At 48.7% G+C, this 27,467-nt stretch overlaps 2 protein-coding genes across 6 annotated transcripts in view; both read left to right on the top strand.

Annotated features, from left to right (window-relative positions):
* Positions 1–17,117, top strand: part of LOC125086832 (multidrug and toxin extrusion protein 1-like) — a 53,073-nt gene extending 35,956 nt beyond the window's left edge. For 3 of the 4 annotated variants that reach the window (XM_047706347.1, XM_047706348.1, XM_047706349.1), the window contains 5 exons: positions 3,081–3,150; positions 3,628–3,760; positions 12,332–12,426; positions 13,128–13,197; positions 15,965–17,116. In XM_047706347.1, coding sequence (XP_047562303.1) covers positions 3,081–3,150; positions 3,628–3,760; positions 12,332–12,426; positions 13,128–13,197; positions 15,965–16,188 — 592 coding nt within the window. In that variant the 3' untranslated portion in view covers positions 16,189–17,116. Of the gene's footprint in view, positions 1–3,080; positions 3,151–3,627; positions 3,761–12,331; positions 12,427–13,127; positions 13,198–15,964 lie in introns of all 4 variants that reach the window. The other variant, XM_047706346.1, reaches the window with a different exon arrangement.
* Positions 17,118–18,220: 1,103 nt separating this feature from the next.
* The window catches only part of LOC125086831 (multidrug and toxin extrusion protein 2-like), a 70,818-nt gene continuing 61,571 nt past the window's right edge, over positions 18,221–27,467 (top strand). The window contains exons 1-4 of one of the 2 annotated variants that reach the window (XM_047706345.1): positions 18,221–18,519; positions 18,656–18,757; positions 23,737–23,805; positions 26,634–26,782. In XM_047706345.1, the coding sequence (XP_047562301.1) occupies positions 18,322–18,519; positions 18,656–18,757; positions 23,737–23,805; positions 26,634–26,782 (518 nt within the window). In that variant the 5' untranslated portion in view covers positions 18,221–18,321. The remainder of the gene's footprint in view (positions 18,520–18,655; positions 18,758–23,736; positions 23,806–26,633; positions 26,783–27,467) is intronic. The other variant, XM_047706344.1, reaches the window with a different exon arrangement.

Below are 27,467 nucleotides of genomic sequence, written 5' to 3' on the forward strand. Positions count from 1 at the left end.
ACCTGAGGTGAAGGCAGATGCTTAACAGACTGAGCCATTCAGGTGCCCCAGAATATGCATGTGTTTTAAAGAAGGAAACCCCTTTTGGGTCCCATCGATTACATTTCCAGTTAAATATTCTGTTCCCGGGGACATGCATCATTTTGGTGTCTCAGAATCTGCCCCAAGTGCCTGGTCTGGATGAGTTGGGTCATATACTCTTCAGTTCAAATTGAAGTTAAAATCCCCCTAATGAATCGTCTCAAAAAAAGTCACATTATCAGACTGATCACTGAGAATTCTTGTAAGGAATGGATTGGCTCTGTGGTTCTTGGGTTCTGTTGGGTTGGTTGTGGTGTATTTTGACTACATGGATATATGGGAAGGATAACTCTGATTTAGGATTCTTTTTCTTTAACATTTTATTTATATATTTGAGAGAGAGAATGAGAGAGATCATGAGTGCAGGGGGGGTGGGTGGTGGCGGGTGGAGGGTAAGGGAGAAACAGGCTCCCAGCTGAGCAGGGAGCCCGATGCGGGGCTCGATCCCAGGACCCTGGGATCATGACCTGAGCCAAAGGCAGACGTTTAACTGACTGAGCCCCCCAGGAGCCCCTGATTTGGGATTCTTTCATCAGCAATTACAAAATGAAAAATTGACTTTTCCTTCATGGATTTAAAAAGCAGCTGGTGGACAGGACTGCCATTCCCAGTTCATTCTTTGGGTATTTGTCTGTTGACTTTTTTTTTTTTAATTTTAAGATTTATTTATTTATTTGAGAGAGCGAGAGAACGAGCGGGAGGGGCAGAGGGAGAGGGAGTGAGACTCTCAAAAAGACTTCACGCTCAGCACGGAGTCCCAACATGGGGCTCGACCTCACGACTCTGAGATCATGACCAGAGCCGAAACCAAGAATCGGACTCTTAATTGACTGAGCCATCCAGGCGCCCCTGTCTTTTGCCTTCTGGTCTTGGGTTGTCCTCTTTCAGCCTCAGCCATTTCGCTGTGGGGAAATACAGTGTTTAAGTGTCCCTCACTTGAGAGTGAATGGAAAGGGAACCAGAAATCATTCTTGTGTTCTTACAAGGGAATCAGAATTAACATTCTCAGATGTGTATCTGTGCTGATGGTTTCAGTAGACACAGGGCAGACCTTGGATCCTGAGTCTGTCCACTTCTGGAAGCTGTGCAGGGCAGGCAAAAGCATGGAAAACAAAAAGGCCCACAAACCGTAGCCTTGATGATATTACGAGACAGAGAAAACTCAGAAAATCAAATTACTTACGAGCTGGTGGGGATCAGCGGGAACTGGCCACATTGGTGACATAGATTTTTAACAACAACATGGGCATTTAACCTAATCAAAGAGGAAACAGGGAGAGAGCTCGATGCAAAATAAGAAAGGAGGAAATTGCTAAAAGAACTATAATTTTTTTTTAAATTTTTTTTTAAGATTTTTATTTATTTATTTGACAGAGAGAGATCACAAGTAGGCAGAGAGGCAGGCAGAGAGAGAGGAGGAAGCAGGCTCCCCGCTGAGCAGAGAGCCCGATGCGGGGCTCGAACCCAGGACCTGGGATCATGACCTGAGCCGAAGGCAGCGGCTCAACCCACTGAGCCACCCAGGCGCCCCAAGAACTATAATTTTTTTAAACCATGAGAGACTAGTTTACATGACTTTTGCAAATAAATTTAAAAGAAATCTGGAAGGAATAAATAACGTTCTAGGAAAATAAGTTACCAAAACATACCTTGGAAAACATAGAAGGGCTAACTAGACCTATTTCCTTAGAAGAAATAAGAAAAGTTTATTTGAAAAATCTCAAAAAAGCACTAATCCCTGCATGTTCCAAAGGAGAGTTTTATAGAACCTTTAAAATGTAATTCCAAGGCTGTCGTACTGTTGCAGAGACCAGAAAAAGGAAAATTTCCACATTCTGTTTAGGACTAAGCAAAAGTAGAACATCGGTACCAAAATCCAACAGAGTTTGTACAAGAGAAAAAGAAAGTTGCAGACAAATCTCTCTTATTAACTTCTGTCTTATAATCCAGAAGAATATATTGTGGACCACATTCAGCAGCACATAAAAGATAATACATTTGGTAGACTATGGAATTGAATATAATCTATCAGGTAGACAAATCAAGTTGGGGAACACCGTGTAGAGAATGCTAGAACATGAAATGTCGGAGGCCAGAAGGGGAAGATAAGAGTGTGCATTTGTATCTGGACAAGGACAAACAAGGATAGTACCAAGGACTGTTGCCTCGTCTTGGGGGAGGTGGTGGTAATGGGTGGGGAGCGAACAGAGCGGAAGTAAGATTTTTCTCGATATCCTTTTCATATTGTTTGATTTCCTCTTAACTGTTGCATATTCAGAAAATAAAACTCAATTTGAAGAAAAGAACTGTGTTTCTGTCCTTTTTTTGGAGGGGGAGGGGAGCGATTGTCATGGTCTGTGCTGGATTTCTTGTTTGTTTAATTCATTCAACAAATATTTATTGCTAGACAACGTTCTAGGCTTATTTGTTAATCGCTTGAAAGTATTACAGATTTTGTTTTTGCCTCCCTGGGTCAGAGGCAACATTTTCTAGTTTCTCCTTAATTGTAGGCATTAAAATCAAAGTCTTCAGCTGTAGAGGTTAGGGACGATTTCTAGGAACCGTGGATAATTCCATAAACTGTACCCATAGCCTTTATAATTTGCCTACCTTGGTTCCACACGGAGAACCTTAACAACTCCATGGTGGTTTCTCCAGACACATGGAGAGAGATACACATGGAATCATGTTAAAAGAAGGATGGCACTATAAACCAAATTTTATTTTTTTGTGGGGGCAGTAGAGTACCAAATCATTGAACTGTCTGCTTGGCTGACTGGACTAGATATTTCTTCTACAAATCATGCAGTGCATTGACTTGGGTTGGTTTCCGCTTTGGCCAAGAAACAGAAGGATTGTCCCCAAATTGGGTGTTGGCTGGAATGCACAAGCCTGTCCAGTTGTATGCGGAAGCCAAGTGCCCTCACCTGAATCACGTAGTCTGGTTTTTCTCATGTGTCTGTCTCCTCCGATCACTACATGCTTTCTTTTCCTAACAGAGAAATCATTGCTCTAGTGGCTAAGGTGATTCCGATCTCTGCTGTTTCTCATCTGTTTGAAGCTCTGGCTGTAAGTATTCTGCAATATTCCCTTTATTTTTTTTAAAGATATTACTTATTTATATTTGAGAGAGCAAGCTCACCAGTGAGGGGTGGGCAGTGACAGAGAGAAAGAGAGCGGGAGAAGCAGATCCCCCGCTGAGCAGAGAGCCCGATGAGGGACCTGATCCCAGGACCCTGGATCATGCCTTGAGCCAAAGGCAGATGCTTAAGAGACTAAGTCCCCCACGTCCTGCGATACTCCCTTTAAGCAACTTTATGATCTAAATGTTCCTTCTGTTGGTGGTAAATTTAAGCAGAAAAGAGCAGCTGGGGGGGCAGGTAGGTGATACTGAATATTTTTAGTGTATTCACTTGACAAAGAAACTGGTCCGTGATGATGGAATTTTAAGTCCGAGTCTTTCGGGGACGGGGCGTGCTCAGGGATGGCTAGTCTTTCCAAAGACTTTGGGGAATGTTCTCACGGATGGATGGTTTCTGCCTACAGTGCACAGGTGGAGGCATTCTGCGGGGGAGCGGTAACCAGAAGGCTGGGGCCATTGTCAACACCATTGGGTATTATGTGATTGGTCTCCCCATCGGGATTTCGCTGATGTTTGCAGCCAGAATGGGAGTGGTTGGTAAGCCTTCACTACGGGCAGGCGGGTCTCTCACTCATGGGCCCCGGAAGTGACCGCTGGAACTGTAGGTTTTTTTGGGAGACTTGGCTTTGGAAGTTCATGCCCCTCCTACCCCGCTGGGCCCTTTTCCACACTGACATACTTGAGTGGAGCCGGGTGATCTTTCTGCCTCCTCTTCCTGTCCTGTGTCATCAAGTTCTCACTTCTTCCAAGCTGGTGACAGCAGGAGGGCTGAAAAAGCATTCAGAAATGTACCTTTGGTGGTCCCAGTTCTGTCCTTTGGTGACAGTCCTTTTATGGTGGGACCCTGGGGGTGAGTTGAAGCCATTATAAATTGGCCCTATTGGAGTGTGTGGTGTGAGGCAGGAGAAGCCAGGGATCGGCCCTGCTGTGATTCTTAACAGAACTTCTGACAACATACGTGGTATGGTGGGTATATACTTTCTAGATCGTGCCTGCTGTGGCTTAGCCCATGTGGGACCTGGAGCTATGTTCTGGAGGTCACCTTCATGGCCATTCTGCACCTTCCCTCTCCTGCCTTAAGCCGTGTGTCTTCTAGACACCCCCCGAAGGGCATGGGTGGGATGTGTGTGAACATCACAGGAGGCAGGGGACTCTATCACCTTACCACCTGTGGAGGAAAGAACTTAGTCCACAGGGTCTGGAATGACCAGAGCTGACCTTTAAAAGAGTAGGGAAACAGAAAACTGCTGTTTTGATTTCTAAAATAATAATTTGGAATACATTGGCAGTTTATAGAAGATTCTGTTAAAACCCGGACACGTTATCTTTGGGTGAAATAGTGAGAGACTTATTTACCCATCAGTACTTAGCAGGCCCCGAGAGGTGAGAAGTCATCCCAATATCTCGAGTGACCTCCCCATCCCATTACACTGCCTGTTGTTCTCAAAGTCAATAATATTTTAATAAAAAATAGAGGAGATGTTCCAAGATTGGAGTTGCCAATGCAAAGTTCACTGGACTTTCATCGTGGTGCAAAAAATGACTTAGCTGAGTTTCTGGCATTACTCATATTTTGGATTTGCCGGTGGCAAAGCTAAGGGAAATATTGGAAAAATCTACTTAAAAGTACGGATCTAAAAAAACAAAAATAAGAAAATAAATTTAAAAGAGAAATAAAAACACAGATCTACCTGTGTTCCCAGTGCTGGACAAGGCCCACTTGCTCATTTGACAAAAGCCTACCTAGTATGTGCAGAGTCAAGGGAGTTAAGACTCCCTTAAGGGAAGTGCTGTGGTAGAAAATTCCAGTTACAAGGTTCGTTGCTGGAATGTGTAGCATGGTGGCTATAGTTAGTAATACTGTATTGCACGTTTGAAGGTTACAGAAGGAGCTCTCAAAAGTTCTCATCCTCAGAAAAAGAACTTTGTAACTATGTGTGGGGAAGGGTACTGAGATTTATTGTGATCGTTCTCTGATATATATGAATATTGAATCATGATGTCACACGCTCGAAAACTAATTGTTATATCTCAATTTAAGAAATGTTGGGAGCTCTGGGCAGGTGAGCACTCTGTGAGGAGACTGTAGTCCGTCCCTGCCACTCACCTCTTCCAGAAAATAAAAAAAGCTTAAAACTAACTCAAATTTCAAATATTGTGTCACCATTGGTAGGATATGCAATGGCGAGCATCACACCAGTTACCCTTAATACCCTCACGGGCAGCTCCCGAAAATCAGGAAGTCTTCATCTTGATCTCCTGGGGAGGCTTTTCAAATACATACATTCCTGGGGGATTCTGACACGCACCTTATTTTGGGATTCCTACGTTGAATCCAATAAATATTTTAAACGGTATATAATGAATTTCCTGGAAATGTAACCCATCACTTTCAAATTAGGTAGAGATATCTAGTTACTTTCTGTTTAGGGTGATTAGGGTAAGCTGGTAGTTTTTATGGATCAGGAACACTGGATTTGAACAAGAAGGCATATATGTATATATATATATTTGCTTTTTTTTTTTTTTTTAAAAGATTTTGTTTATTTATTTGACAGAGATCATAAGTAGGCAGAGAGGCAGGCAGAGAGAGAAGGGGAAGCAGGCTCCCTGCCGAGCAGAGAGCCCGAATGCGGGGCTCAATCCCAGGACCCTGGGATCATGACCTGAGCCAAAGGCAGAGGCTTTAACCCACTGAGCCACCCAGGCGCCCCTGTATTTGCTTGTATTCCATTATAGGAATGGTAGGTGGCTATCAACTTTATTCTTCTACAATTGGGCTGATCACTCCTGAAACATGTGACATGGGTGTGACTGCTGGTATCAAGGAGCAGATCCGTAAACTATGCACCGAGTCTGGCCACCCGAACCTGTAAACCCTGTCTTGCCACCTTGCCCTTATTGAGATCTCAAAGGCTGTGGAGATAAACCGAGACCAACCAAATGGGAAAAGCAAAGGCTGTTTATTCTGAGCTTGCCCCAGCAGGGGACTTGACCACCATCACTAGAGTTTTGGCAGAGACCCCAAGGCAGGCCGAGGAATGGGAGTGCTTCATGGTGGAGAACAGGAAAGTGTCAGGTGGACCCTGATGGACGCCGGTGGCCTGGGAAGGAGGTGGGCTAACCGAAGTGGGGGGGTCCTGTGTGGATGATCAGGCGGGGTGCAGCTTTGGTTTTCTCTGCTTGGCCCTAAGCTGGAAGCAGGGACAGAAACGGAGGAAGCTGTCAGTTATTGATGGCGTCCTGGCCATTTGGGGTCAACTGTTACGGAAGTTATTGTTGAGCTCAGTGCAGTAATCCTAGACATAGAAGTCTGGGCTCCCGCAAGTCTGATGGGTAGCAGGCTTGCTTTTGGGGTGCTTATGGGGGGTGCTCGCTTTTGGGGGGTTTCCTGGGTATGTTGCTACAGGTGGGGTTCATATTTCTCTGATACATGCTGTGGCCATTGTCTGTGAATTCAGTGTCTCAGTCTCTTTTCAGGGAAAACTAGAGACTCCGGGAATTCAGGGAAGGCTGGAGAGCCAGATCTTTACCACTTGGGATTATAAAGTCATCTCGTGGTCCACTGTATTGCAAGATCTTCTCGAGCCCCTTGATGGTGTCCATTATGGTGGTCATCCTCTAGGAGAATGGCTGCACAGAAACATTCCAGACTTGGGAGAAAATGCAGCCAGCCAGCCTCACAAGCCCTGATAGGGTCCCTTCCAACAAGGTTCAGGAGCAGTTTCCCTCTGCTGTCTCTTCTAGTAGATGAAATGTCCTGGCTAAAGATGATGAAGAAGTTATTTAGGAAGATGTTGTGGGAAAGGCAGGCTTAAGCGTCGGTGGTAGGACCCTGGTGAGAAGACTTGGCATGTAGCCAGTCAGTCTGGTCAGTCTGGTCAGTCTGGTGTTGGCTGAAATCCCTAGACATAGGCCTTCCAGTTACGAATGCATAGGGGCCGCTGATGTGTCCTCGCGGGTGGTGACTGTCTGTTGTATATGGTGTGCAAAGACTATAGGGAGTACCTTTGGCCAAGGGAGCTCAAGGGTTGCTCAAAGTTTTGCTAATTTCAGTTCAAGGAGGACATTGATCTTTTCTCCTTTTTCAGGACTTTTCCCACCCATTGGCGGGTGAGGAGGACAGGATCGTTTTTGAGTGAGGGGGGTAATATCTTACAGGGTTTTTTTTTATATGGTTCCCATAGTGGGTGTGTCTCAGTCACTTGATAAAAAACTTGGAATGTCTCAGGTTGGAAACAAAAAATTAAGCATCTTTTTAGTGATGGTGAGGGTTGGAGCTTTTCAGCAAGGACATGCTTCAGTCTATCCTAGAAAGAGACACCATTTTAGTAATTTAGTAATAAAATAAGTTTTATTACTAAACTTATTTATTTAAGATTTTATTTATTTATTTATGACAGAGATAGCAAGAGAGGGAACACAAACACGGGGGAAGTTGAAGAGAGAGAAGCAGGCTCTGTGCTGAGCAGGGAGCCCGATGTGGGACTTGATCCCAGGACCCCAGGATCATGACCTGAGCCGATGGCAGACGTTCTAACCGACTGATCCACCCAGGCATCTCGTAATGTTGATGTTTTATGATGGCCTCTTTGAACCCTCCAGAGACTGATCTTTTAGGGCCTCAGATAGGACCAGAACCTGGTTAAAGCCGCTTTTCTGGCATCAATGATATGGGAGCGTTTCCTTCAGTGCCCACATTTTCTTGTCTGACCGGGGCCACGGCTTTAGAACAGCCTCCCGTCTGGGTAATAAGAGTGTATTTAAAAGCTTGTCGGGGTGCCTCAGTGGTACAGTTGCTTAAGCTCCCGACTCTGGGTCTTGGTTCCTGTTCTCAGGGTTGTGAGACCGAGCCCCACGTCTGGCTCTGAACTCAACATGGAGCTCACTTGGGCTTCTCTCTCCCTCTCCCTCTGTCCCTCCTGCTCATGTTTCTCTCTCTCTCAAATAAATAAATCTAAAAAAAAAAAAAAAAGTTCCTTAATTTGCTGTCCATCTATGATGGGGGTTCCAGCACAAGAGAGCAACCCGCTCTGTTTCCCAAGCACCCCCAAACCAGGGGCTGCTTTTCCAAAGCGTGAATCTGCTGTCTGCACAGATGTTCCCTCTCTGGTCTCTGGTGGCTTTAGGAAGCACAGCAGGGTCCTCCGTCTGGGCTGATTGCAGGGGGAAGACTGTGGTCTGAAGGAGAGCTCACACTAGGGCTAGCACATCCTGGCCGATAACCCCCAGCTCCCGAGCTAAGGCACGACTCACCAGCGAAATAACATGAGGTCAGAGTCGTCAAGAGGGCTCTCGGATAAAGCTGAGTGAGGTACGGAGAGTTCCCTGGCACAGGGAAGACAGCCACCAGGCTCGCCTTCTTCTGGGAGTTTAGGAGAGTGACAGGACTCTCAGGCTGTTGGGGTGAACAGTAGTGGGAGAGGAGGGAACACACAGCAACAGAATCTTCTAAGCAGTTAATCCGCTGGCTGAAGAATGCTGTGTGTTCCCAGCAATGGGATCTGGGGTGGGATTTGTGGGAGAGCCTAGAACTCGCTCATCAGAAGTTTTTGATGCATAGAGAACCTGTTGCCTGAACCTGAGAGGTTGAGTTAAAACCCCAGGGGCTTATCCAGATGGCTCAGGAGCAAACCGACAAAATGGGGTTTTTCGTAGTTAGGGATGCTTGGACTTGAAGGAGACTGTTGAGGAGCCTTCGTCAGATTCCAGAAGCCCGGGGCCTCATGAGCAGAGGGTCTGTCCCTAAGGACTTCGTCAGTTCATAAAGACGGACTGCGATCTCAAGGAAATTTGACACCCGTTGTCTACAATATCCTGCTAAGCCTAGAAATCCCAGACTGAGGTCAGACCCTAAATGAGCTGTGTTCTGGCAAAATCATGATTTTGCTTTTGAAACGAGGTCCCTTTTGTGCCAAGGCTACGAACCTGAGAACAGGATTTGTAAGGCGGGCTTCCTCATTTTCTGCACCAGGAGCTCTGGTGCTTAATGTAGGAGATCGGAATCACAAGGGAAATTTAGATGTTCACGGCTCTTGATGGAGGAACTGACAAAAATAGGAGGGGGCCTGACTTTACAGACCCACTGTTGTCATCCGCAGCGAAAGCAAAGAGTATTAGCGGCAAGTGAGGGATCACAATTTCGTTGATGACCCTGAGGTCTTGGTAAATCGATAGCCTCATCATTTGATTTTTTAAATTTTGTTTATCTATTTATTTGACAGAGATCTCAAGTTGGTAGAGCGGCAGAGAGAGAGAGGGAAGCAGGCTCCCTGCTGAGCAGAGAACCCGATGTGGGACTAGATCCCAGGACCCCGAGATCATGACCTGAGCCGAAGGCAGTCGCTTAACCAACAGAGCCACCCAGGCCCCCAATTTCCCAATTTTTTTCTTTTTTTTTTTTTTTTTAGTGGCAGCTACAAGGGCCCATCTGGGGAATGAGACGACCTCTGGCTAAGACTTTTAGCTCTGTGTTTGATTCCCTTTGTTGGCCTTGAAGGGATGTTGAGGAAGGTTAGGGAGCATTGGTAGGAGCGATCTGAACTTTTATGCATTTTGCTGCAAATACTTGGCTCTGTCAGTAGAATATCAAGGCCGTGGAGTATCAGGTACAGGGTCAAGTTCCTTGTCTGGAACCCACCATCCAACGCAATAGAGGAAGCGAGATCTATCCGGAGCGGCCCTGACTTGATTATGAATACAAGAGTCGTCTGATGGGACGCCTGGGTGGTTCAGTGGGTTAAGCCTCTGCTTTTGGCTCGTGTCGTGATCCCAGGGTCCTGGGATCCAGCCCCATGTTGGGCTCTCTGCTCAGCGGGGAGCCTGCTTCTCCCCTCCACCCCCCTGCCTCTCTGTCTACTTGTGAGCTCTCTCTGTCAAATAAATAAATAAAATCTTTAAAAAAAAAAAAAAGAGTCATCTGGGACCTCTAGACCTAGTTCCCTCCGCTGTGCCTTTGATACCATAATTTTGTCTGCAAAGTCCGTCTCTGCCTGTGACATTCCGCAGGGCTGTTAATCACAGCGCAGGAAGGCGTGTTTCTTAGTCGAGGGTTCAAGGGTCTCAGTTAAAGACTGGGAGATTGGGGAAACCTGTGGCGTATTTGGAATGCCAGCCACCTGTGTGGTACGTGGAGGCTGAGGCTAAGGTGGGCAAGAGTGGCAGGCGTCCACCGGGCGTCGATGAGAATGATCGCCTATATTTATAGTTAATTCTCCTGGAGGGTCTAATGAGTGCTTTTGGCTTCCTTGAGGACTCTCGCTGATCCAAAATGAGAGACTCTGCCTTGCCTTGGTTTATTTTTGTTTTGTTTTTTTTTTTTTTTATTTGACAGAGCGGGATCACAAGTAGTAGAGAGGCAGGCAGAGAGAGAGGGGGAAGCAGGTTCCCCGCCAAGCAGAGAGCCCGATGCGGGACTCGATACCAGGACCCTGAGATCATGACCTGAGCCGAAGGCAGAGGCCTAACCCACTGAGACACCCAGGCGCGCCCTGGTTTATCTTTCTTAGCATCCTTCTCTTTCAGTGTCTAACAGTGTCCTTGTAGTAGGTGGCTGGCCGGGGGGTGTGGAGGGTAAGGGATGGGCCCCCCAGTTGTCTCTCTGCGGGGCCCCTCATTTACTTTGGGTCTTGTCTCCTTTTTGTCCCAAAGCCCTTTCCAAATGTTCTGCCAGGTGTTGTCATTTGGCGAAAGGGTTATTTTCATATCAGGTTCTGTTTTCATATGAGGGCTCCGATTTCAGTTTTCACTTTCTCACGGATGTAAGGAGACGAAAGGGCGGCGGTGGGGACACATCAGCGCTTTCTCGGACTCCGGAACGGCAGGTGGCACGGGCGGGCGGAAAACCAGAGAAGAATGGTCTCTGGATCAAAGCCAAGGTCTCAGGACCCGAAACTGCAACAGGAGAACCTTGTCTGGTTCTTGGGGTAACCTGTAGCAAGAATTGGTCCAAATGGGCCCCCATTGGGTGAGAACCACAAACTCACAGGTCTAGGAGATGGGCGCATGTAACAGGCCATGTCCTGGCCTCTAACTCTCCTTTTGTGACAACATTTGACCCAACACCACAAAAAGAGAGAACAAAGCACAGCAAAAGGGATGAAAAGGAACCCCGATTCCACCAAGGATGGCAAACACATGGGAAGCAGTGGTACCCAGGCACCAAACCAATGAAGATACGGCCTAGGCAGTCACGGTAGAGAGACTGGGGTGTGGACCCCAACTTATCATGTCCCCTTGGACTGCACAAGGGGCCTCTGTGGGTCCCACATCTGGTTGGATGCTGGCGTCCATGATGTTTGGTCACGTAGGCCAGGTCTCAGGGGGCCTCCATGATGGGCTGTGGAAATAAAGACCAACCGGATGCGAAAAGCAAAGGCCATTTATTCTTTGGCAGAGACCCAGAGGCAGGCAGAGCGATGGGTTGCTGTAGGCCATGGATCAGTGTTCTGTTTTTGCCTACGGTCTGACAGTTGCCCGTTGGTATATTCACTTTCTCACTGTTGACCAAAGAAACCCTCCTAGCTTGGGGCCTCCCTCTGTATCTGGTGTGGGTTTTCTAGGTGGAGTGTGATGGGACCTTGGGATCCACGTGGCCCTTCCCGTTTTCCATTCCCACTCAGCCTCTCCTTTGGTGTGGTCCTCTCTCTCTGCGGACAACCCTGTCCTGGGAACTCTGGAAGTCTGTGCCCAGAACCAGTGAGGGCCTGTAGGAAGTGCCAAGGGAGAGAACGTACAAGGCGGATGTTGTCTTCTGCATTTTGAACATGTTAGCTGAAGAAAATAGAACATAGCAGTTTAGAAGTAGGAAATAGTTTGTCCTGGGAATCTCCTCTCCTTGTAACTGGTGAATAGTTAGACTCCCAAAGACCAAAAAAGGCTCTGAATGTCAGTTCTGAGATCCAGAAGGCCTGGGCAGTGACTTGCCCTGGGCCTCCCAGAACCTTCTGGAAACCAAAGGAGAGAGCACGTGCGAGGTCTGTGGCTCACTGTGGGTTCCACCCTGGGGTCATGAAAGCAGATTCTCAGAAGTGACAGGGGACCAGCTTATTCCCCAGGGATGCCTGGTTTTCCACGGAATTAACCTCTATTACATATTTTCACTTCTAGGTCTGTGGCTGGGGATCATCATTTGTTCCATCACACAATCTCTGTGTTTTCTCGGCTTTATTGCTTGGCTAAATTGGAAAAAAGCTTGTGAAGAGGTAACTGCTCATTGCTGGCCGGGTAAAAATTCCTGACCTAGAAAACAAAATCAGCTCAGGCGCTCTCTCTCATTTCAGAAGGGGCTTTCCCCTTTTATCACCAGTGCTACTTTATTGTTTTAGCTGCAATTAATTTGGATGTGAAGGGCCAGATGACCCTGGATATTACCTGTTTATCCATCCCGCTTTGTTTTATTCAGTGAATTAAAAAATAGGGGTTCCTTTCTTTCTTGTGTCCCGTAGTAAGCTACCAGCCTTGTGCCTGGAAAACCAATTTCAGGACAAGATCTGGACTGAAGAGACAGTGGGATGCCAGCATATTCATCCTGATACTGTTTTTATGATCCCCAAATATTTCACGAGGATGCCTGCGTGTATCTGTCTCTCCAACTTGCTAGGGTCAGTGTGGGTCTGAAATAGATAGTAGGTAAAGAGATAAAGGGAAGGGAAAGAAAGGAATTTTATGATTCTGGGTCACGCCTTCCCCTTAATGTTGTGGTTTTCCATCCGTCCTTCCCCCACCCAGAGACCCCATGTCAATCATTCGGAAAGACGATTGCGTACTTGTAAACTAGAGAAGCTCCAGTCACATGTCAGTTTAAGAAAATGGCTTGGTTTTTCCTAGGCCGAGTGGTCAAGTCAATTTCCTAACACTATGGTAAATAAAGCCTCATGAATTTACTTCGAGTTTCATCTTCTAGGCTCAGATCCATGCCAATCTGAGACTAAACACGGTCCAGGATGAGCCTGCAGCTGCCTGCCAGGACCCAGGTATGGAAAACTGCCTCGGCTCTGGGAACAGGTCCCTCCCCGGGTGGTCCGGGAAGGGGCCGTCGGTGGGACACAAACAGATTGGCTGCCGTGAGTGCCCCCTGAACTCGGGCAGTTAAGTTTCAGAAGCAAATGATAAAATCACACCAATTTGAGGTCAACAGACTTGGAAGTTTGTTTGCTTTGCATTCCGGGTATTAATACACTGCTCTAGATGGCTCGAGGCTGCTGGTCATCCATGCCTTGGATGTAAGCATCTCACAGGCATTTCTAATGCTTGATCCTGTGTGGGGACCCTTATCTTGGAGACTGACGTAAGTTTATGTTCGTGGGGTTCCCCCATTCCCCAGGCCAACACATAGGTGGGCTTTAAACAGATTATTATTTTTTTTTAAAGATTTATTTATTTGACAGAGAGAACAAGTAGGCAGAGAGGCAGGCAGAGGGAGAGGGAGAAGCAGGCTCCCTGCTGAGCAGAGAGCCCGATGAGGGACTCGATCCCAGGACCCTGAGATCATGACCCGAGCCGAAGGCAGAGGTCCAACCCACTGAGCCACCCAGGCGCCCCCAGATTATTGTTTTTAACTATCGTTTCTGGGAAACAGGGTGCAACTGTGGGTATCATTTTCCTCTGTCCCATTAGGAACCCCTCCCCCCCATTTCTAGTTCCTCGGGCAGCGAGTCATGGACTCAGACTTGTTCCTTGCTGCTTTCTAACAGAATCCCTTTGAGCTCACTGGCTGGTGAATTACAGCTCCCACTAGTTTTCATTCATCTCATGTGGTCCCCTACGTGCCTGGTTCCAGATCTTGTATTTGAACACTGTGGGTAGAAGTAATTGGAGGCTGACGACGATATTGGTCTTCAGAGAGGATTTTCCTTTGGTTCTGTCAAACTCTTAGGGTTACCAGCAGCATAGGGCGGTTTCAACAACCCAGACTCCTGGCCCATCCAGCTGACTTGGCGGTAACTGGGGTGAGGGCTGGTTGGCTTCTGGTCCATCCTTAATTCTTGGATGCAGCCCTTGAGGTCCAACCTGAAGTCAGAGGGGTTTACCTGGGTGGGGACTGAACTCCCAAAAGCATCGGTCCATCCCAATGGAGAACTCTCAGGTCCAAAGAGGCTCCAAAGGCTGGCTCCCAGCTCTGGGCCTCCAGCTTCCCCTAGATCTTGCCCTGACGATTTTTCATTACATTGGTAAGCACTCTTGACACCATCGAGATGATACTTTTCACTTATCTTGTCCAGCTTTTGTAATTGTCTTCAGAGGATGGTTGGTCCAAGTTTTCTCCTGTCTGCCATTTATAAAAGCAGAGTACCAGTACTTCCTAGTACCTCCTGCTACTGTCTTTTTTTTTTTTTTAAAGATTTTATTTATTTGTCAGAGAGAGAGAGGAGAGCGAGCGAGCACAGGCAGACAGAATGGCAGGCAGAGGCAGAGGGAGAAGCAGGCTCCCCGCCAAGCAAGGAGCCCGATGTGGGACTCGATCCCAGGACGCTGGGATCATGACCTGAGCCGAAGGCAGCTGCTTAACCAACTGAGCCACCCAGGCGTCCCCTCATGCTACTGTCTTGAGAGGCAAGTGAGCTTCGTACATGTGAAGGGCTGAGAACGATGCCTGATGTGGAGAAAACACATTTTTAAAAAAAGATAATTTGAGAGAGAGCATGGGGGGGGCCGAGGCAGAGGGAGAAGCCCACTCCCCCACCCCAGGAGAAAGCATCTTGTGAGAGTGAGAGCTGGTGTTACTCTGAAATTGCCTTCTCTCACAACTAATACCCACTATGTGTACTAAGAGGTCTGATGCCCATCTTATTCTTTTTTATTTTTAAATTTATTTATTATTTATTTTTTTAAGATTTTATTTATTTATCCGACACAGAGAGAGAGAGATCACAAGTAGGCAGAGAGGTAGGCACAGAGAGGAGGAAGCAGGCTCCCCACTGAGCAGAGAGCCCGACTCGGGGCTAGATCCCAGAACCCTGAGATCATGACCTGAGCTTAAGGCAGAGGCTTAACCCACTGAGCCACACAGGCGCCCTGCCCATCTTATTCTTGTTCCGTTAGGTTAACTGCCTTTATTTTTCCCTCAGGAAGTGTGGGAAGACGACATACGTCTGTCACCATCCCGGGGGATGCTCAGTAGGCCTTCTGACTCGATCCACATCTCTCTTCAGTTCTGGGGATGCCCTTGGATTCTTTCTTTGGTTATTTTCTCCTCTGTTAGCTTTGTTCTCCTTCGGGACTGCTCATTAGATGAGTGTTGGCCCCCTGAAAACTTCCCCTATGAACCTTCATTTTGAGAGGCCTCGTATTTCTCTAGTTCCTGTGGGGTGGGGGGCGAGCTCCCTAGAAGACCCAGGCAGACAACAGTAGGATCCAGTCAGAGTTTGTGAGTGAGTGAGCGGAGAGGGACTCTGAAATGGAATTTCTTTTATGTATCCAAGGTAGCAACTTCTTCCTGAATAAACTTGCCTCTGACAAGTAACACGTATATATGGCAACTTTTTTTTTAAGATTTTATTTATTTGACAGAGAGAGATCACAAGTAGGCAGAGAGGCAGGCAGAGGGAGAGGGGGAAGCAGGCTCCCTGCTGAGCAAGGAGCCCAATGTGGGACTCGATCCCAGGACCCTGAGATCATGACCTGAGCCGAAAGCAGAGGCGTAACCCACTGAGCCACCCAGGCTCCCCTATATGGCATCTTGTATACCTAGGGAAAAATAAATCCTTTTGGACTGCTAACTAAGTTCCTTTTTCCCTTTAGGGGGGCCCGGGAGCCATAGAGGAATTTCAGTGAGAGATGTAAGGAGAAAACACAAGACCCGATTGGACCAGCACGGGCGCCAAGAAGATGTTCAGGCCCAGCCAAGGGACACGACTCACCTGACTGGGAAACATTTGATTCTGTGGCGGGGGCTTCTGCTCCTGGGGGTCATTTTGGTCTTGATCGTAGGGATTTTAGTGAGAGCGTATGTCAGAGTTGAGTGATAGGCAAAAGAGAGAGAGAGAGAGTCAGGACAAGTGATACTTCTGAGCTGACAAATAATTTATAGGCCCCACGGTGGGAATTTGTTTTCAGTTAAGTTAGTTTCAACTGGGCTCGTGGGTTTGGAGAATTACGAGTTCCAAGTTACGTTTTCTCATAAAGAAAAGGAAATAAGGTACAAATTATGTTCCTGTCCAAGACAATGTCGGAAAGTTCAGAGTGACGATGACTCAGTTCATGTGCCATTGTCTTAACCAAGGACCACTGTGTACTGACTGCATTCAGGTACGGCTTTGGTGGTTACTTGTTATGCTGAATGTTTCTTTAGTTAAAACCCCTGTACTGAGTGCTTCAGGTTTCCTACTGTCTTGAGTTATTTAAAATATATTTTGCACTATATCTTTCCTCGTGCCTTCAGTGATTATGCAACGGGCCAATGGCATTCGTTAATATCTAGATCACAGGAGCTGTGAGCAGTGGCGTCGCTTGAGAAACCGGAAGGGGAGAAGACGTAGATTAAGCAGAAAGGAGTCAGAGGGCATTGATGAGCAAGCTTCCTGTCTTAAAATCTGTTTTAATTTTGAATTTGTTTTAAATTTGTTAAACTTGTTAAAATTTGTTTAAAATTTGAATACAGGGTTTGAAGAGCTCATTCAGGCAAAGGAAGAAGTCAGACGGTTTCTCATGTTGATAGAAGGGGGTGGGGGGGATTGTTAAATTGGAAGGTAGAAGAAATGAAGAGGGGGGTCTAGGAGAGGGGAGGCTGGGTCTTGGGCGGGCCCTTTTCATCTTCTGTTTGGGTCTTTGTCTTTAAGAAGGTGCCCCAGCTGGGCACCAGGGTGGCTCAGTTGGTTAAGCATCTGCCTTTGGCTCAGGTCATGATCCCAGGGTCTTGGGAGCAAACCCTACATCCACATCGCGCTAAGCAGGGAGCCGGCTTCTCTCACTCCCTCTGCCAGCCACTGCCCCCACTTGGGCTCTCTGTCAAATAAAATCTCAAAAGAAAAAAAAAGGCACCCCAGCTTTGGTGGCAAGCATGGTGTACCCAGTGGCAAGTTTTGTGTGGTTCTGTCTCAAAAGGGTGAGGTTTCAGCGAACGCTCCCTTCTTCCCCTGGGGCCTTGGAGAATAGTTAGGGAAGTCTTTGGAGCTGTGACAGTCCAAACCATTGCTCATTCCTCTCAGGGGAATCAGGGTATGAGACCTCAGTAGTGGCCTTGGATTAAGCAGTGGACACGCAGAATTTAGGACTCAGCCTTCCCGGGGTGGGGCCTACCCCTTAGCGCAGCACACTGGGTGCTTGGATGGATACAAAGAGCTAGGCCTGGTCTTTGCCCTGGGAGAACAGATAGTGGACCAGATCTGAAGTTTGCTACCAAGAGTAAAAAGTACCCAGCGCCACCTTAAGGCATCTCCACCTAAAAACGCTTACTTCTTCCTAGAGGATCTTTTTTTTTTTTTGCGGTGACTAAGATAAAGGCGGCCCTGAAGGTTTGGGCCCCGGCAACATCCCCTCTCCCCGCTCTCCTTAGCAAGTTCATACACACCCTCTTCATTTGGTCCCTGGACACCTACTCCCTAGCCTTCTAGGGACTTCTCACGGAGTCTGCCCTTCTTCGTCCGGTAGGAGACCCCGGGATGGGGGGTAGGGAGGCTTATCTCCCGGTCCCAACCTGCCTGCGAGGAGCGCACCGCGCCCCCAGGGGATACTTGAACACACCCGTAACCCGAGGCAGAGGGAGGGGTCACTTGAAAGGGCAGCAGCGGGCTCCGGAGGTGCGCAGAGTGGAATTACGAATTCGCCCTCTCCAACCCCCGCCTCCGCACAGTTCATTGTAACGACCCACGTTCTCCTTTGTCCTCGCGAGGCTCCTAGCCCCCCACTCCACGCGGCCTCCAGCTCCTCGTACCGTGGTTGGCCCCTTCGGGGTCCCCGCCCCCAGCCCCCGGGGGTCTGCGGACCGCGACGGTTGGCGGGGGTGTCCCGGGTGCCCCGGGCGCGGCCGGCCCCCCCCTCTCCTCCTACCCCTCCCCCCCCGACCGCGTGTGCAGGTGGGACGGTCCCAGGGCGCGCGGGGCGGGGCCGGGCCGCCCCCAGCCCACTGCCGCCTCCCGCGCACCTCTGCCCGCGCCAGCATGGAGGCCCCCGCCGCCGCCCCCGCTGTCGCCACCACTGTTGCCGCCACCACTTTCGCCGCCGCCATCGGCCCCCGGGACAGCGCCCAGCCGCCCGACGCCCCCGGCTGGCGCGTCTGCCTGCGGGGCCTGCGGGGCGCGCTGCCGCCCGACGTGCGACACGAGGCGGCCGCGCTGGTGGCGCTAGCGGGCCCCGTGGTGAGTGCGCGGCCCCACGCCCCCCAGACGGCGGCCCAGCCCGGGCGCAGCGCGGCGCCTGCTGCCGGCGCTCCCGGAGCCTCCCCAGCGCGGGCTCTTCGTCACGCTCGCGCTCCCCTTCCTTTTTCCTCGGCAGTTTCTGGCGCAGCTGATGATCTTCCTCATTAGCGTCGTCAGCTCCATCTTCTGCGGGCATCTGGGTAGAGTCGAGCTGGACGCCGTCACGCTCGCGGTGTCGGTAGGTGTCCGTCCCTCGCCTCTTTCCTTCGGGGCCGACCCCGTAGTGGAGCCTCGGAATTGGCGTTGTCTGATGGCGGAGGTCTTCCTTGCCCGGTCGGACCTTGACCCTGGGGTTCCTGTCTTCGCCTTGTCTGTTGGTTTGAAAGAAGGTCGTGTCCAGGCGTGTGCGCGTCGTCGTAACCCTCCGGCCAGGGATCGCAGGGGAAACGAACAGAACTGCCTCCCCCCCCCCCCACCCCGTTACAAAATCAAATCAAAGAACTTAGAGGTAATTCGAATTACACAGCTCGTGATGGGCGCAGTATTTCACACTCGTTCTAAAGTGGCTCCCCGTGGGCCGTGGGTTGAAATGGCCCCTCCTTCAAGGTCTTTTGTCCTTGGGTTTTTGTTAGTGATGTAATGGAAAGGGGCCTCGCTCTTGCCTTTCATCCAGGCTTTCAGGGAAAGTGAAAAACCCTTCCAAGGGGTGACGGCAAGGTGGATCTCCCAGTCTTAGAAAATGTCCCCTCTGCCCCCACTGGAGGTGGATCTGTGCCCCGATATGCGGGCGGGACCACTGAAGAAGTTTCTTGGTTGGCCTTATGGCTGGGATGACCTCACTATGTGGAATGAGTCGTTTTATTTACAGGTCTGTCATTGAGTGAACTAATTCAGGTGGAAGGGATATTTCTGCTTCCTTTCAAAGTTTACGTGGGGCTTCTAGAAAGAGCCAAGAAAGCAGAGAAGCTTTATAGACTGGCTGTTAACTATGTCCCCTGGAGAGGATGAACTTGATCCCTCCCCCCATAGGTCACTGTGGCCCCTGAGACACCTTGAACTCCTGGTCATTCTGTTCGCTGTGAACAGATATTAATACTGGGTTGTTATTGGGAACTTGAAGGGACACTTTCTCTCTGTTTCTCCATGGGGCCCATAGTGCGGGGGAGGGGTCTACCTTCCAGCTTCCAAACTTTTCTTTCCCAGTGTCTTTTCTTAAAAACTTCTTTTAATTTTTTTTTTTTTTACTGAGCTGTAATAATCGACATACAGGTGTATAAGGTAATAATTCGCTATGTGTATATAGTGCAAAATAATCACCATTATAAATTTAGTTACATCTGTCACTAAACACAAGACTTTTTTCCACGTGATGAAATCTTCCAAGATTTAGTAACTTTCAAACGTGCAATATGATATTACTAACTATAGTCACTATGCTGTACATTGTATTCCCACATTTACATATTTTGTTGCTGGAACGTTATGCCCTTTGACTGCCTTTACCCAGCTCCTCGGCCCCCAGCCCACCACCCAGTCTCTCATAATCCCCAGTCTGCCCTTTGTATCTATGTGTTTAGTTTTCTTTTGTTCAGATTTCACATATAGATGAGATTCTATAGCATTTGTCTTTGACCGGCTTATTTCACTTGGCATAATGCCCTCAGGGTTCATCCATGTCATGACAAAAGGCAAGATTTCCTTCTTTTTTATGGCTGAGTCATACTGTGCATTGGAGCTCGCACACGTGGGTGTGGACCACATTTTCTTTATTCGTGTATCCATCAGGGGACAGCTGGGTCGTTTCCTTATCTTGGCTTAGGAATAAGCAGTGAACATGGAGGGGCGGGGTGGGGCAGATATCTTTTTGAGTTAGTGTTTTTGTTTTCTTTGGTTAAATACCCAGAATTGAGGGGCGCCTGGGTGGCTCAGTGGGTTAAAGCCTCTGCCTTCGGCTCAGGTCATAATCCCAGGATCCTGGGATCGAGCCCCATATCAGGCTCTCTGCTCGGCGGGGAGCCTGCTTCCCCCCCTCTCTCTGCCTGTCTCTCTGCCTACTTGTGATCTCTGTCTGTCAAATAAGTAAATAAAATCTTAAAAAAAAAAGAAAACAACCCAGAAGTGGGATTGTGGGATCATATGGAAGTTCTGTTTTTAAGTTTTCGAGGATCCTTCCTACTGTTTTCCCAGGTGGCTGCACCAGTTGGCGTCCCCTCCCTTCACAAGGATTTCCCATCTTCTCCAACACTTGTTATTTTCTGTCCCAGACTCTCACAGGTGTGCCGTGGTAGTTCCTTGTGGTTTTAATTTGCATTTCCTTGAGGATGAGTGATGTTGAGCATCTTTTCGAGCATTTGTTGGTCCTTTGTATGTCTTTGGAGAAATTTGTATTCAGATCCTCTGCCCAGTTTCTAATCAGGTTGTTTGGGGTTCTTTTACTGTTGAGCTGGATGAGTTCTTCGTCTCTTTGGAGATGAGCTCTTTACCAGATACAAGATTTGCAGATATTTTCTCCCATTCGGTAGGTTGGCTTTGCATTTTGTTGGTGGTTTCCTTTACGGGGTAGAAGCTTTTGAATGTGGTGTAGTCCCACTGGCTTGCTTTGGCTTTTATTAACCATCTGTTAAGCTATAACTAATTGCTAAGAAACAGCAGGCCCAGTATCAAAATTATTCATGAGGGGCACCTGGGTGGGTCAGTTGCTAAGCGTCTGCCTTTGGCTCAGGTTTTGATCCCAGGGTCCTGGGATGGAGCCCCACATTGGACTCCCTGCTTGGTGGGAGACCTGCTTCTCCCTCTCCTACTTTCTCTGCTTGTGCTCCTTCTCTTGCTGTCTCTCTGTCAAATAAATAAAATCTTAAAAAAAAAAAACTATTCATGAAAGCTGGATACATTTAAAAATGTTCTGCCTTGGGTGCCTGGGTGGCTCAGTGGGTTAAGCCGCTGCCTTCGGCTCAGGTCATGATCTCGGGGTCCTGGGATCGAGTCCCGCATCGGGCTCTCTGCTCAGCAGGGAGCCTGCTTCCTCCTGTCTCTCTGCCTGTCTCTCTGCCTGCCTCTCTGCCTGCTTGTGATCTCTCTCTGTCAAATAAATAAATAAAATCTTTAAAAAAAAAATGTTCTGCCTTATGAAAAATTGTCGGTGGAATGAGAGGATTTATCAAAGTGTGTTTTTTAAAATTATATATTTTTAAAAGATTTTACTTATTTATTTGAGAGTGAGAGAGAGAGAGAGAGAAAGTACAACTAGGAGGAAGGGCAAGAAAGAAGCAGGCTCCCAACTGAGCAGAGACCCTAATGTGGGGCTCGATCCTGGGGTCGTGACCTGGGCCGAAGGCAGATGCTTAAATGACCAAGCCACCCAGGCACCCCAAAGTGTTTGTTTTTTAAAATAAAAGAACATTAAGGGGTGCCTGGGTGGCTCAGTGGGTTAAGCCTCTGCCTTCGGCTCAGGTCATGATCTCAGGGTCCTGGGATTGAGCCCCACATCGGGCTCTCTGCTCAGTGGAGAGCCTGCTTCCCTTCCTCTCTGCCTGCCTCTCTGCCTACTTGTGATCTATGTCTGTCAAATAAATAAATTAAATCTTTAAAAAAAATAAAAGAAAAGAACATTAAAATTTTTTTTTTTAAATAATCTCTCCCCCTTATGTGGGGCTCAAACTCACGACTCCAAGACCAAGAGTCCCATACTCTACCAGCTGAGCCAGCCAGGCACCCCCTGGAACATTTATTTATACTCTACCTTGCTTCCTGAGAAGTTTGAGTTGGTTTATAAAAATACTTCTGAGACAGAAGGATAGATAAATAGCTGGTAGGATAGGGTCAAAGAAACGTGCATAGAAAAAGACTCAGCTGGGAGTGGTTAGCACCCGAGAAGGTGCAAATTGTACTCTGGAATCCCCGCCCTGGTAGTTTCCAGAAATTCCCAGCATGCCCAAGATGTTACGGAGCCCTGTACTCGGGGGAAGGACGGCCTTTCTGATACCGAGTCAGAGGAATGTCTCTCGCCTCCTTTGGTAAAGTGGAAGATGGTGTCCTGGACAGCTTGCCACGGAGATACGGGGCAAATCCGGAACCGGCTGAGCATACAGGCGGTCACCGTATGGGGAGGGGGTGACGTCAGAGCTCAGGGTTAGCAGCCCTTGACGGGAGTCAGGGCAGACTCTGATAAGGACCCTGACCTGGGGAGAGACTCGGAGCCCTCCAGGAAGAGGAATAGGGGGGCTTCCCTGTCTTTTCCTGGAAGGCCGAGGAGTGTTTGGAGTTTTAAAGATTTTATTTATTTGACAGACAGAGATTACAAGTAGGCAGAGAGGCAGGCAGAGAGAGAGGAGAAAGCAGGCTCCCTGCTGAGCAGAGAGCCCGATGCAGGGCTCGATCCCAGGACTCTGGGATCATGACCTGAGCCAAAGGCAGAGGCTTTAACCCACTGAGCCACCCAGGCGCCCCATGGAGTTTTAAACCTTGATGCTGCCCTGGGCTGGCAGGCAGAGTACAGTGTGTCTTGGCGTGGGCACCTCCTGCCCTGGACCGGGGCCTGGGGACTTGCTCCGCGTGTGGCCTGTCACCGACTCCCCAGGGGGGCTGGAGTCTGTGACCTTGGTCAGCCAAGAAATTAAACTCACTGGGGGTCGACCTCCCTGCTAAAGGTGAGATGGGGGATGAAAACGAGGGCCTCCAGCTCCCCCCTGCCCCCTACTGGCCACTGCAAAACAACACATTGGGCTGTGCTCTCCATGGTCAGGGGCCCAGGCTGAGGCCGAAGCCAGTGGGTGACCCAGAACGAGTCCCCGTGTCTCACTAAAGGATTAAAGCCCGGGGCCAGCCTTCCCCGCCTCAGGCCACCACCTGGATGGCCGCAGCTTTCTGGAACTTGTGGCAAGCTCGTGGCACCTGCTCAGGACAGGTTTGCCTCGCACATCGAGGACCAGGGTCCTGATGCTGTCAGCTGCCGGTCACAACCTCACTTCTTCACAGAGATGTCGCAATGGGCACTGTGTGGAGAAAACTTAGGTGGTAAGACACTGTTGTCGACACGAAGGGATTGGGATCCTCTCGTCAGAGGCTGCATTTCTGTTTACAGTTGACAGTCAGCCGTTCGACCTGAAGGAGAAAGCCTTCCGCTTGCTCCTTGGAGATACTCACTCCTTGGTGTGGGGGGAGCCGCTGTCCCTGTCGGTCCCCGGGGTGCTGGCGCAAGCTCCGTGTTGTTCCTTGCAGGTGGTGAACGTCATTGGGATTTCCGTGGGAACTGGCTTGGCCTCTGCTTGCGACACTCTGATGTCTCAGGTGAGGACTGTTTTGGTCAATTATCTTTCCTGTGGGAAACCACACAGGGGACTGTCCCCTCAGTGGCTTTTGTTGCCTTTTATTTGTCAAATATGATGCTGCTGGCGACTGGATATAAGGAGAGTCGGCTTCCCTGTGTGCTCAGGTGGGGCTTTCCTTTTTCTTTCCTGTTATGATCTCTCCCACCCTAAAACTGCCCTCCCTTGCCCGGTGTTGGAAGACTCATGTGTCCATCTCCTGCTCCCATCTGTCTCCTGAGGTCCAGGCTTGAAAGTTGGTCACGTTCCAGACATCTCAAACTCAGCTCGACCAGAACTAAACTCATCAGACTTTCCCACCTGAACTGTTTCTCTCACAAGAATACACTGTCCTTCACTCAAGTCAGAATCCTTTATCTCCCATCTCCATATGTTAGCAGAGAATCTGTTCATTTCTCTCTGTCCTCACTGGCTGTCATGGGATTGGGAATTCTGGTTGGGTGTGCTAGCATAATCAAAGGAGAGTCATATTCTGGTCCAGGCCTTTCAATCCTGGGTCTGTCTTCCATCTCACCCACCTACTTTTTTGTTTTTTAAGATTTTATTTATTTGACAGAGAGAAGTCACAAGTAGGCAGAAAGGCAGGGAGAGAGAGAGAGAGAGGAGGAGGAAGCAGGCTCCTTGCGGAACAGAGAGCCTGATGCAGGACTCGATCCCAGGACCCTGAGATCATGACCTGAGCCGAAGGCAGAGGCTTAACCCACTGAGCCACCCAGGCGCCCTCATCCGCCTACTTTAGAAGCATAGTGGTTTCCCCTATAGGATCCGAGATGCTTGGGGAGAAAGGCTTTATCCCATTCAGTCTTGGAATCCTTAAGTTCAGCCTTGTGCTTTCTATACCCTGGAAGTTTGTTGAATGAGTGACAGGAAGGCAGGGAAGCAGGCAGAGATGGGTAGATGCTGTTGACAGATGGTTGGGTAGATGGACGATGGATGGACAGGTGGATAAGTGTTCGGGTGGATGGTGGATAGATGGTTGTGTGGATGGTGGATGGATGGATAGATGGTTGGGTAGATAGTGGATAGATGGTTGGGTAGATGGTAGATGAATGAGTGAATAGATGGGTGGTGGATAGATGGGTGGGTGGATGTATGACGAATGGGTCCTGCCTTCAAACCCAATGCCTGGGAGAGTGAGGACAGGGTTGTGTCCCAAGGAGGGAGCAGCACTGGGCATATGGGGTGTCTCCTGAGCTGTTGTGCAGCTCCACGGCAATTTGTGCATGAAGGTGTCCCGAGATGGTTTCTATGGGCTAAGCCAGACATGGCTCTATAGGAATTAATGCGATTTAAGCTCAAGTTAGCTCTGGATTGGCATGGTGTAGGATGTGAATTTTTACTTATTTATTTATTATTATTATTTTTTAAAGATTTTATTTATTTATTTGACAGACAGAGATCACAAGCAGGCAGAGAGGCAGGCAGAGAGAGAGAGAGAGGGAAGCAGGCTCCCCGCTGAGCAGAGAACCTGATGCGGGGCTCGATCCCAGGACCCTTGGATCATGACCTGAGCCCAAGGCAGCTGCTCAACCGACTAACCACAAGACACCCCTTAAATAGCCTTTTAAAAAGATTGTAAAAAAAATTAATAAAAAATAAAAAGATAGTTAAAGGTCAAGTACATATAGAAACTTCAGATTATGTAGAAAAATATTTAAACAAGATGGGGGAAAAATCATTAAAATTTAATCTTCTGAGTTATCTCTATTAACTTTTTGGTGACTGTCCTACAAACACTTCCATCTGTGTACACATCTACACCATTCCAAAATCTGCATGGTTTTAAACCATATGTTTTGGAGAACATGGAATGAAGCAGGTGCACACATTCCCTTTATAATATTCTTTGTCATGTATATTGCTTTTTAAAAAAATGTGTTTCTGGGGCGCCTGGGTGGCTCAGTGGGTTAAGCCGCTGCCTTCGGCTCAGGTCATGATCCCAAGTCCTGGGTTCGAGCCCCGCATCGGGCTTTCTGCTCGGCAGGGAGCCTGCTTCCTCCTCTCTCTCTGCCTGCCTCTCTGCCTGCTTGTGATTTCTCTCTGTCAAATAAATAAATAAAATCTTAAAAAAAAAATTTGTTTCTATTGCTTCTTGTACTGTACTTTTAGGTAGACCCCTTTTGGGTGTGGAAGGAGATAATCATTCTGGTTACTTGAAGGAACGGGAACGTGGGAAAAGCTCCACGAAACCCAGACTCAGCTAGGCCACTGTGAGGTCGCGGCCACTGTGAGGTCGCAGCCCCTCGGCCTGGGTCGGGTCTCCTTCTGTCTGGGGCCTGCCCTGTCCTCCCCTGGACGGCTCTCTCCTCCGTGCTCTTGCCACCCAGCGGCTGCTCAGCTCTGGCTTTTGTACCCTCGTCCCTCCTAGTCTTCAGCAGGTTATGTCATTTTTCCATTGACCCTGTCTCACTGTGGAGGCCACTGGGGCAGCTGCCGTGCCCCTCCCCGGTCCCAGACAGGCAACTTGCCCTTTGCCTCTTCCAGATGGCTCTCAGCACACTGTGGCATTCTTTTTTTATATTTAAGTCAGTTTTAAGTTTTTTTGCTTTTTTTTTTTTTAAGATTTTATTTATTTGTTTGCCAGAGAGAGAGAGAGAGAGAGCACAAGCAGGTGGAGCGGCAGGCAGAGAGAGGGGGAAGCAGGCTCCCTGCTTGGCAGAGAGCCCGATGCGGGGCTCGATCCCAGGACTCTGATCATGACCTGAGCTGAAGGCAGAGGCTTAACCCACTGAGCCACCCATGTGCCCCACACCGTGGCGTTCTTTACCGTTATGTGTTTCTTCTCTCGAGTCCTTTGGAGGCAAGAACCTAAAACGCGTGGGGATCATCCTTCAGAGAGGAATCCTCATCTTGCTGCTGTGCTGCTTTCCGTGCTGGGCCGTCTTCATCAACACGGAGCGCATCCTCCTGCTTTTAAAGCAAGACCCCGAAGTCTCCAGGTCAGCAGTGTCACTCATGTCAGAACCCCAGGTTCAGAGTTAGGGGCTGTCTGGTCCTCTTCCCCACGTCCACGTTCCCTGGACTCGAACCCTGTGGCAAACAGAAGCTGTGACGTGCGGACCATAGGAGAGAGGGCTGGCGGGGACCACCTGACACGGGGTGATGTGGGGTGACACAGTGACCTGGTGCCATGTCCCGAGTGAAAAGATGCAGGACAAGAACATGTGTTTTGTAAACGCGCAGAGTACTTCTCTCCTCCCAGAAGCAGAACGGCAACACAGTCTCCTTCCCGTTTTTGTTTTTTTTTTTCTTTTCTTCTTCCCATTTGTTTTACGAGTTGGGGTGTTATTTATTTTTTTTTAAGCTATAATTCCAGCAAGCTCTGTGGGATCGCCTACAGGGTACGTGGGATGCAGGGAGGCACCTCTGCTCTTCTAGAAGACCATTTGGCCGGCTTCAGTGTGAGATACACCTACAGTCCTGACTCAGTTTCTAAGTCTTGCCCAGTTTCCGGTTCATGTTGCTGTGTGTTCCTTCTACCTTTTCGGCGAAGAACTAGCTGGGAGGTGTGAAGTCCGGCTTTCCTGCAGCCTGCCTACTGTAGGGTTGATTTGGGTTGTTGGAAAAGTCTCATAAGAGCGTTAAATTTACCCGTGTAAATTATGTTCAGTTTTAATTTTTAGA

This window comes from Lutra lutra, chromosome 16, assembly GCF_902655055.1.
Source record: "Lutra lutra chromosome 16, mLutLut1.2, whole genome shotgun sequence".
In the NCBI taxonomy this organism is placed as follows: Eukaryota; Metazoa; Chordata; class Mammalia; order Carnivora; family Mustelidae; genus Lutra; species Lutra lutra.